Source organism: Sinohyriopsis cumingii, chromosome 11, assembly GCF_028554795.1.
Source record: "Sinohyriopsis cumingii isolate HCF-2022 chromosome 11, ASM2855479v2, whole genome shotgun sequence".
NCBI lineage: Eukaryota > Metazoa > Mollusca > Bivalvia > Unionida > Unionidae > Sinohyriopsis > Sinohyriopsis cumingii.
In genome coordinates, this window is record NC_142971.1 from 34,212,529 (window position 1) to 34,224,439 (window position 11,911).

Sequence of the window (11,911 nt, forward strand, 5' to 3'; positions counted from 1 at the left end):
TACGTTAGGTCATTAAACATGGTAATTACTATTGATCAAATACGATGAAGATTTAATCTCCTAAGCTGATAGTTCTAGCTGAGATGAAGCATTGAAAACTCGTGCAGTACAAGGAAGATTTTAAAATAAAATACACACAGACATTCATTAATGTGGATAGTCACTTTATCCTGATTGGAAAACACAGTTCTTGTTTATATCAAATGAGAAGAAACACTAACCTTAGCTGTTAAATGTCGTCTGCAAAAATCTCAACCGAATTCTGCAAATACGCCTGTCGATTGTAAGTCTGCCTAACAGCGCCCCCCTGTGTTTGTTTGGATTTACGCTAGCTGATTTACACTTTGATCAGACCGTTTACATTCTATACATTTCATTTAATACCACATCATTTGGAATATGAGCTGATCATTCCATTCTGTTCTTCAGACCATTTCAACTAATGCCAGATCATTTGGAATCTGAATACATCATTTCTTTCTTTGGGTTAAATCATTTAATTCTAGACTACATAATTTCATTTAATACTACGTCATTTGGAAGCAGATTTCATCAATCCATTTTGTTCTTTAAATCATTTAATTTAATACCACATCATTTGGAATCTGAATTCATCATTTCATTTGTTGAGTTAAATCATTTTATTTCATACTACGTAATTTCATTTAATACTATATCATTTGGAAGCAGATTTCATCAATCCGTTTTGTTCTTTAAATCATTTTATTTAATACCAGATCATTTGGAATTTAAATTTATGATTTCATTTGTTGAGTTAAATCATTTCATTTTAGACTACATCATTTTATTTAATAGCACGTCATTTGGAATCATATATCATCATTCCATTTTGTTCTTTAAATCATTTTATTTAATGCCAGATCATTTCATTTAACGCCACATCATTTGAAATCTGAATTCATTATTTCATTTTTGGGGTTCAATCATTTCATTTCATGCTACATCATTTCATATCACACAACATCATTTGGAATCTGAATTCATCATTCCGTTTGATGGGTTAAATCATTTCATTTCACTCTACATCATTTCATTTAATACCACGTCATTTGAAATCTAAAAGCATCATTCGGTTTCGTTCGTTAAATCATTTCATGTGACACTACATCATTTGGAATCTGGATTGATCATTTCATTTGCTAGGTTAAATCATTTGATTTCATACTAGATCATTTGATTAATGTAATTTTGGCGGCGACGGCTGCCCATATATAACACTTTGAATTCATGAAAAAATCTAGAGTTTATATTCTAGCTTCTATCATCTTCACATGGGGAAGCCGAATGTTCCTCAATTGTGATGGGCATAGTGGCTGATTCATTAATTTCTTGTGGAACCGATACACCCGACAAGTCAACATCATCTTCATTTAACCATTCTGTGCTTAACATCTCTCCATGAGCAATAATTGCCATCAGTTCTCTCTGTCTTTTGGCAGCCACTCGTTTTGGCCGAATTCTTTGCGGTTGAGGAGCATGTGGTAATTGCCTAGGCCCAAGATCGTGTTGTAAGTGCTGTTGAACATGCTTCTTTAACATGACTTGTGAAGCAACATAGAGGTGACAGATTTTGCAGATCCGTTCAAGCAACGACGACTGAATGGAAGGACAATATAGATCATATGGAAGAATTTTGAATGCCTTTGCCGATCGAGGTTGCATGTTATCAACTTTCAAAGACTGATTGAAGAAAAGAGATGGAAATCTGTGCAAGTCGCTCTCAGATGCATCTGGTGCTTTAAGGCCTGTCTACAGTCTACAATCTACATTGAATAAAAACAAAATATGATGATGCAAGACTATGACTTCCTTGGCAAGAGCTCAACCGGTTTAGGATTAAACTGGTGGGCTGTTGACGGGCGAGCGAGTGTGTGCCATACCAACGCACCGACTAATTTCCTATTTTTTGATTTATTAAATTTATTGTAAAAAATAACATTGTTGACGTCAATTTATCTTGAACTCCCCCCTCCCCCATGTCAACGATTGTCAAACTTCTTCAAACTCCCTCCCCCTATTTTGTTGACATAATTAATAGAGGACCCCAAACATGAAATATGTTGAGGAAATGCATGTTGATAAATATTTCACTCTCATCGCTAACATGTTTTCTGTGACTTGTTTTTCATGCTTCGTTTATTTTGGTTAAAATATTAGTCGAGCACTGTTGTATGCTAAAATAAAGAAATCTGATTAATTGGATGCACATAATGTTAGTACAAAACCTTGCACCAAAAACTTCACTTTGAGATGTGTGTGTGTGTATTCAGGGCAGGCGCCAGACTATCTGGCGCCCTAGACAAGGCTAGATTCTGCCCCCCCCCCCCCGGAAAATATTTCGGTGTTTCGGTCAGACTGAATCTACCCGATTATTTGTCCCTGTATGAAATAAACCAGGATAAAAAAAACGACCCTCAATAGAACTGAAATTATGTATTTATTTATTTTTCAAAACTGTTGTTGATTTGGAGAAATGCGCCCCCTGAAATCAGCGCGCTAGGCGGTTGCCTAGTTTGCCAATATGGTAGCGCCGGTGTAGTGTTAAATTTTGACCCTCGTTGAATTCTGACCCTCCGGGTCTACTTTTAACGTTGAAAGTTGACCCAGGGTCAGTTCTTAACGTTGAATTCTGATTTTCACAGTCGTTGAAAACTGATCGCAGCGTTGAATTTTGATCAGATTTCCGGGTCATTTTTTAACGAATATTGTTTTAAGATATGCATGCATGGGTTTATGAATCGACAATAAGGAAATGCTTAGTATGTATAAAATCAACAAAAAGCAATGTAATGCAGTACATGTAGTAATGAAATTATGAATATAGTTATCTTCCATATTTGAAATGGATATAATGTAATTTTGTTTGCTGCGTTTCATCAAACAATCAATGACCCTCTTCGAGCCTTAACCAAACAAAATCAACCATGGGAATGGAGTGAAAAACGATAAAGCGTTTGAAAAACTCAAACAGAATTTAATAAACTAACGCAATAATAACGTAATTCGATCCTAATAAGGAAACGCAATTACTTGTACATGCAATTCCTGTCGGTCTAGGCACATTATTAACTAATAATGGAAAGATTATTACCTACGCCTGTAGAGCACTTTCAGATGTAGCCCAACATTTAAAGAAAGACATCAGAGTAGTATAGTGGGACGACATGGTGATAATGGGAATTAGCATTACAAACCACCCTGGGACGATATGGCGACAAGATTTATAGCGACAGTGGGAATTAGCATTACAAACCACCCTGGGACGATATGGCGACAAGAGTTATAGCGACAATGGGAATTACCATTATAAGGTTAAGTGGGACGATATAGCGACAAGTACTTTGAAGTACAACCTGGGCCTGTATACCGTCAAGGGAAAATTAACATAGGAATATATCATGGGCCTGCCTAGCGTCAAGGGGAAATAAACATGGGAATATATCGTGGATTATAAACACTGATACCACATTTAATTTTTTTTTTTTTTTTGAGGGTTAGGCATGAAAGTCATTTGGTTCTTCTGCTTTTTCTTCTTCTACTTTCTCCATTTCTTTATCCATCTCCTAAATTTTCCCAATATTCCTTTCTTTTTGTGTTCCGACTCAGGAATCCAGTCTGAATGACCTATCGCTCAACATTTCTCCTGGACATTCATCCAGTTTTTGTTCATTGTTTTAAACGCTTATTTTGTCTTTCTGTTCTCTTGTTCTTTCCTATATTTTGCCCATGTGTCTTTAACGTTCTTGACTCCTTCTTCCAAGACCCTTTTCATAATTTCTTCTGTTTTATGGACTTGGTCCCGTCCCCTTTTGACAAAAGCCCACTCTGTCAAATTGAAGATATCATCCAAAAAACACCTGACTTTGATAACAATTTCAAGAGACTGCTTCAATGTTCCGACTCTTATATATTCAGGCGAGATGAAACCTCTCAACTTCTTTACTTTTTCTTCTAGAATCCCTTCAATGTTCTCCCTGGCTATTTTCAGATTGTTTGCAAAGTCCAAGCTGTCTGGGAACTTCCATTCTCTTTCAAGTCTTTCCACTACATCCTCCGGATCTATCATCCAATACCAACTCTCCTTCAACTGGTTAAACAAGTCAGATACTGCTACCATCTTCTTTTCGCTTATTTCGTAGAATGGCGCGAAAGACCGGCACTTTTTACATTTATATCTAAAGCACGGACTTGAAGGAAAACATCCCCTACTTTTGTCTTCTCATATTATCTACTATTCACACAAAGGTAATGAGACAAAAAACTAACCACATCATATACTATCCACACACGCAGAGATGCCAAATAAACCCAAAAATCTACCATCCACACACGCCAAGAAGCAGAAAGAAACCCACTGTGACGGTTGCATGCATTGGGGTGGGGTTCTTCCATTATATATTAATTAAATTATGATGAAAGTTCCACCCGGGCTCGTGGGGTTAGAAAGTTAAATTAGTGACGAGGTGGATTTACAGCTCTGAGCCCCCAGTCAGCAATGCCGACGGTTAAATTATAGAGAACACGAAGATGAAATTCAATTAATAACAATTTAATAAATTCGATAATTTAAAACTATAAACTCTCAATCACCCGTCTTTCCCTCGACCAAGTGACAGCCTAATTCATCCCGTGATTTACAGTGTGAGTTCGATTTTCCCCCTGTCCTTGTGTCTACTCATCTCTTTCTTTCCCGATAAGTCCTTCCTTCCTTCCGTTCCTCCAACACCTCCTTCGACTCCGTTTCCCTCTCGACTATCTCCTCCTCCAATTTCGCTCCCAATTTCCTCTTCCTCCCTTCTCTCCCCTTTTCCTCCTAGACTTCAACTTCTCCTGACTTCTCTCCTTTCTTCTCCTTTCCTCCGTCTCTCTATCTGAGACTACGGGACCAAACTGTGAAAAACCACAAGGCGTTAACATATGCTTTATCGAATCTCACTTCACACTAGATCAACAATTAATCATCATATAAGGCTATTACGGTTTGTGTCACGCATGCGTACACATCCACATTCCCACACACTTCTTGCAGAGTAAACAATGGCGTAATAACACGGTATCAGCGAATTGTCATACAGACATCAATACATTGCGTCACGTTAGTATATACACATATATATTTAATCTCATTGTACTACAATCTGACAACAATCAGACGCATGTCTGTACATTACACAAATATTCAACAATGGCAAAATCTATAATCACATGAACACATGTGCTAGTCTAATATAAAATACCCACATAGAGAATTACAATATTATCTAATATAAAATACCCACATAGAGAATTACAATATTAACTCTTACGACGGCTAGCAAGCTATATAATTCTTTACAAATATCAACTCATTTCTTCAAAATATGCAAACATATTAACACCACAAAGTAATTCTTCGTACTACGATTCTAGTAATAATGAAGTATACATACGACCTACAATTAAAAATGCAGTCGCATTCCGCAAAGACCGAACAACTAGCTCACTGACCTTATTTAAAGCTGTCATTACTTAGAATTTCCTGTTCTAAGATATTCTTTTTCTTTTTTACATTGTATCAGTTTATAAATACATATCATAATGAAATCAATTAAAATTCACAACGTTAGTGATCTTCTCATATGTGGCACAGATTCCAGATTGAGAAACCATGTTAACAAACTTTTATAATTGCCATGAAGTCTGATTTATTCTAACACATTTACCAATACTAAAATGTAAAATACAACGAATCTGCTCCAAAATATATTATCAGCTGTCACATTAATATGTGTATTCAATTCTCATTACAACAGGAAATGTCATGTAAGCAAACTGATAAATCATTTGGCAATCTAAGATTGTTTATTTTTAATTTCTTAACAGGTCTTCCTTTCACTTCTGTATGATGGAAACTCATAAAAGCCCCACCCATTCTATTATACAGTGACAAATATCATTATCAACCCTGAACTATGGACTTCATATTTCTCATTTGGCACTCTATAAATGAGTTGACAGTTATTAGCTTGTTTCCTGCCTAAAAGTCAGACTTCTGGCATTATATGTTCTTTTTTGAGCACTTTCTCCAACTAGTCCAGTTGTAACTTAAACTGTATTTTTTAAACATCAATGACACCAACATGTCCCAACAACCTATAACATGCACTCTCAATCGTACTGGCACTAACTCTGATGTAGGTGATTCACCATCTCCCTAGTTAGAATAGACACCACCTGTCAATCAATATGCTGGTGCTCCTACCAGAGGATGCGAACCCTGTTTATCCAGTGCTGCCCCCTGGTGGACTGGATGACCATGTAGGAGGAGAACGAGATGACAAAGACCCAGGCAAGCCATAACAGGTAATCAGACTCTTCTGCAGGAACACTGGACAGGGGGCCTAGGTAATCTGCTTCTGTCACATTGATAGTTGTGTTGGGCTCAAGTCCTGTTGCATTTTTGATAAAATTGACTAAAGTGTCAAAATTTCTGTCAGTTTGGTTGAATCGGATGACTGCTCTAGACTGGTGAAACAGCAGAATATTAGGTACTGACACATTTCCAAATCTAGCATTCAAATTGCTAAAGTGGGCTGCATCAACTGCCAATACATCCAGCTGTGGAAAGGCTCTGGCCAGTGCATTGTAGTGGGGTGCTGTCTTGGCACAAAAATGACACCAGGGGGCAAAAAATAATACCAGGATGCAGTCTGAAGTACTGTTCTCACTTTCTGTTTCATTTCTCTCAAAGTTAAGCATCTGCAATAAAATAGTATTATTTACAATTTTCACTTCATGTACAGTAGAACTGTTGTTAATGTTCCTTCCCTTACAATGAAACTTTTTTTCCCCCAAGTCCGTTGAATTGTTTGGATCTTCCAAATCTGTACTGTTGAGTTCTACTGATGACGAGATGTTGACTGGTATAGAGACATTTACAGCTGTCTCGTTTAAAACTGTCATTTTGTAATAATGTGGAATCATCCTTGAACTCTTCAAACACAGGATCAATGATATGTCTGATCCAATTTAACCAAGACTTGTCATCTGTTAAATTGGAAATATTAGAATTTCTAGAGACACCATCACTGCTGGATTCTATTGTTTGTTTTTGGCCTTGGTTTTCATCAGTTATTTCTGTTCTTGTTTGCTCACTTTCTCTTATAATATGTCTTCCATCACCAGCATGTTCATTTTGCAGTGTAGTTTTTGTCTGACCATCTATAGCAACTACCCTTGAGCTGCCATCGGTGCCACCATAAAAACTATAATGTTGCTGTTTGTTGTCCTGTGGAACTGTATAAGTCATTTGTCCATCTGTTTTAGTGGTAGATTCTGAAATCACTGATTTCTGTAAAACTGTCTCCTCTACTACAAAGAAACTGGGAAGAATAGTTTCCTGTCCAGCTGACCATTCATCAGAAGTTGAGTCTGAAGCCACTGTATCTTTCAGACCTGACATGGAATCATGAAGGAACTCGTCTTCTGTGGAACTTCTGACAGAGTTTAGCTCAACTTGACAAGCTGCCATACTCAAGAGACAAGTAAACAGGAGACCATATGAATAGTTTCTATACTGGCAAGAGATTTTCATCAGCTTCATTTCCTTCTTTACACCGTCACTCGTCGATACGGTCCAAGGCGATAGCGTTATTTGCACCGCGAGACAACTACCTTCGTGCTTCTTCTCTCCCCTTGGCAAGAGATTGTACAGTAGGCATGTCGGCAGAGGGGTTTGTTACAAAGAAAAGTTGGAGCATCCGTCCCTGAATCAAGGGATGAGGGCTCCAACCTTTAACAATATAACATAATATACTGGTACAGGTTAGAACCCCCATACCCCGATTCAAGGACGGACACTCCAAATTTTCTTTGTAACGACCCCCTGTGCATGCAGGTGTGGAGTCTAAGATATTCCCGCCAATAACGAATGGCTGTTGGGAGTTACTCTATTCTCCTCTGGGCAATCTTTCTAGCGAACTATTTCTTGCCGGAAGACGCGGAGATCTTATTCTAGCCAAATCAGGGTCTCTCCCCTATCTCGATTCTGATTGGGTGGCGCTGTGACCCTGTCCAATCGTCTTAGCGGCCAGTTCAACCTGGCTGTCTGTCTGCAGGAAAAAAAAAATAATACACTCCCACTTCTTCGGGCAACTTCTTTTGATCTGGACAAACGTTTCCACATCTAGGTGATAATTGACTATCTGGCGGCCTCGCAGCTCCTAGGTCTGGCTCTCCACTTTTAGCCACGGCAATCTTACGTAAGGGATTAGTGTTAGCCTAACATCAAACAATGGCTTGTCAAAATCACCTTGATTATACATGCTTCAAACTGGGGCTATTCTGGGTCGGGGTAAACGTGACGCCCACCATTTGGCAGAGATGCCAAATCAAACCCCAAAATTTACCATCCACACACGGGAGAAGCTAACAACATAGCCACAATCTACTATCCACACACGCTGAGAAACAGAAACATACCATTATATACTGTCTACACACGCTGAGAAGCCAAATCAAACCCAAAATTTACCATTCGCACACGTCAAGAAGCAGAAACAAACACACCATTTACTATCCGCACACACAGAGATGCCAAATTAAACACAAAATCTACTATTCACACACGCGGAGAAGTCAAACCAAACCCAAACTATACTATCCACACACGGGGAGAAGCCAATTTAAACCCTAACTATACTATTCACACACACCGGGAAGCAAAAACAAAACCCAATTATACTATTAACACAAAAGGAAAGTTAAACAACCACACACTCTACTATCCACACAAACCTATGTGAGCGCTTACAAACCCCAATAATCTACTATCCACACACGGAGAAGCAGAAACAAAACCATAATATACTATCCACACACGCTGAGAAGCCAAATCATGCCATACAATCTACCATCCACACACGCCAAGAAGCAGAAACAAACCCACCATTTACAACCCACACACGCAGAGATGCCAAATCAAACCCCCAAAATCTACCATCCTCACACGGGAGAAGCTAAAAACATAACCACAATCTACTATCCACACACGGAGAAGCAGAAACATAACCACAATCTACTATCCACACACGCTGAGAAACAGAAACATACCATTATATACTGTCTACACACGCTGAGAAGCCAAATCAAACCCAAAATTTACCATTCATACACGTCAAGAAGCAGAAACAAACCCACCATTTACTACCCACACACGCAGAGATGCCAAACCAAACCCCAAAATCTACCATCCACACACGGGAGAAGCTAAAAACATAACCACAATCTACTATCGACACACGGAAAAGCAGAAACCTAACCATAATATGCTATCCATACACGTGAAGGTTTAAAAAACAATACTCTCTACTATCTACACAAACGTACTTCAGCGCTTACAAAACCCAATAATCTATCATCCACACACACACACACACACACACACACACACACCAGGAAAGGAGCGAGTGTTTATATAAACACTACTCCACATTCTCACATTGGCAAATTGAATAGTGTTTCTTTTCTAGAGTTTTTGGATAGCCCTGAAAAGGGCTGTTTTTTTAACTCCACATACACCTGTTAGTGATGGTCCAATAGATATATTTGGTTTCCGCTCCATATCACCCTTACATGTTGAGGGATTTTGAACAAATAACACATAATACTAGTTTAAATGTAGCAAAAACTTAAGAGATTTTGCTTGCTTTTCGAAAACTTGATTGCTCCCAACTATTCAATTGTATTCGTCAGAATTTAACAGATTAATGGAATGTTCGCTACCCAAGCACAATATAATTTAATTCCAAGTGAAGGAAGCCATTTTTGGAAATCTTTTAATACAGGTAAATCGTGCTAAATTAGCGATATTTTACGGCTGCGGGGTTTACGTTTTTCTTGTAATAAAGTTAAGAAATGTATTTTTAAAATTTAAATACATGTATATATTGTTTACATTTGGTATAAACGTAAACATTGTCAATTGATCTCTGCTTCTCTGTATTGTCGGCTGATAATTACATGATAACCGTTATAAACATAGGTGTATTTATAGGGAGATAAGTTATACCATGTATATTGATAACAGTTGAAATGATTCTCATTAAAATGCATGCCATTGTAAGCTTTTCAAAATCTTGTCTATCAAGAAAGGGTCATTGGTTCTATTCCCAATCGATATGATTTTAAAATATATATATATATATATATATATATATATATATATATATATATATATATATATATATATATATATATATACTGCATAATACATGCCGATGCATATCTGAGATTTTTATTTGATGTAATATCATGACAAAACAGTTAGCATTATCGATTTTAAGAGTACCGGTGTGCAATTTTAAGATCGTATCAAAATATCTTAAATGCACGTATATATAAACCGCAAGCGAAGGTGCGGTCACTTCAGAAACATACACGGCATATTAGGTCTAACAAGAGTTACATCGCCACGCCATTTTTGTCGTATCGCTTGAATCTAATTTTGTAATTTAAAATGCAGAATGTTTATGAAAATAAAATAATATGCATTTCCCAAAAATAATTTCAAAAATACATTATAAACTAGAAAACGTTAGAACAAGTTGCATATCAATACTTCAAAATTCGATTTGAAATAAATTAATAAAAGAGTGCCCTCACTGGGATTCGAACCCTTATACACATACAAAACATATATATATATATGGTTTTCTTAAATAATACGCTGAACCGCCTAGGCGATTGACCCATCACGAACTGAACGTTAATTCATATATATATATATATATATATATATATATATATATATATATATATATATATATATATATATATATATATATATATATATAACCTACATTTTCTTTAATAAAATCCTAATTTTACCCGATTTACCTACAGTAACAAATAGACAAAGTCGTTCATTAGTATGAATCTTTAAACCGACTGTAGACGGTTTATTCATTATGCACGGGTTCTTATTTACTGTTATAATTATCTTCAAGGACATAGGTAGTATATGATTGATGATTAGGCATGTTGAACGGCGAAGCCTCGAACTGCTAGAGGAGTGGGGGGGGGGGAGGTGTGGGTACGGGGCAACATTGTTACAATCTAGAGGCTCTGAGATAGCATTTCATGCATTTTGTTGAGACTTTCTAAACCTGGGTACTGTTTTAATACTGTAAAAATAAAACAAAACATCAAATTCTTATGAACAGACTCAATAAAATCGAGTTTACTAATATCTTGTTCGTGTTTTTGTTTCTAATGAATCTTCTTTTCCGTATGTATTGTATTATATAAATATAGATTTCATATCAGCTTCGTGAGTGAAACTTAAACCATTGAAAAAAATCGTCAAAAGTCTGTGTAGGCAGCTGCCTTGTAGGCAGCTACTCTCCTCATCATCGCTAATATACTGTTCAGTTGTTTACCTGCAATGTTGAACCTTGCGACTTTACCGAAGTGAAACATAGTCATACATTTATCAGTTTGTCCAATTTGTCCAAAGCAAAGTTCAGCTATTTTGAAAATGTTCCGCATGTTGGGACATTTAAAAAAAAAAAGTATAACGGAGAGAATTACGATAGTGACAGATTAACAACATTCTATTGCACACAATTGTTTCCTTTAAGGAAAAAGACAAAAAATTAAGAAAGACAGCTCAGTGACTAATAAGTTGATTTCATTTTAGAAGTGGTTCAAAAATCAACGTTGAGTTTTGATAACAGAACATTTTACCCTAAGGTCATAATTTCACCTGAACGGGTCGTTATTTAACAGGACATTAAAAAAGGGTCAGTTTTTAATGTGAAATTTTGATCACGTTGAAAAATTACCGACCGGGTCAGAATTCAACGAGGGCAAAATGTGATACTACATCTGGGTCGTTATTTAACAGGACATT

The 11,911-nt window shown here is 36.8% G+C and overlaps 1 protein-coding gene across 1 annotated transcript; it reads right to left on the reverse strand.

Annotated features, from left to right (window-relative positions):
* Positions 1 to 5,937: 5,937 nt before the first annotated feature.
* On the reverse strand, positions 5,938 to 7,625 carry LOC149787895 (thioredoxin domain-containing protein 15-like). Its single transcript, XM_089975682.1, has one exon. It carries the CDS (start codon positions 6,982 to 6,984, stop codon positions 6,259 to 6,261), a length of 726 nt encoding a protein of 241 aa, XP_089831808.1. The 5' UTR covers positions 6,985 to 7,625; the 3' UTR covers positions 5,938 to 6,258.
* Between the last annotated feature and the right edge of the window lie 4,286 nt (positions 7,626 to 11,911).

Excerpts from the sequence above, each read along its gene's own strand:
- LOC149787895 (XM_089975682.1), bottom strand. The coding sequence starts at position 6,984 with ATGATTCCACATTATTACAAAATGACAGTTTTAAACGAGACAGCTGTA.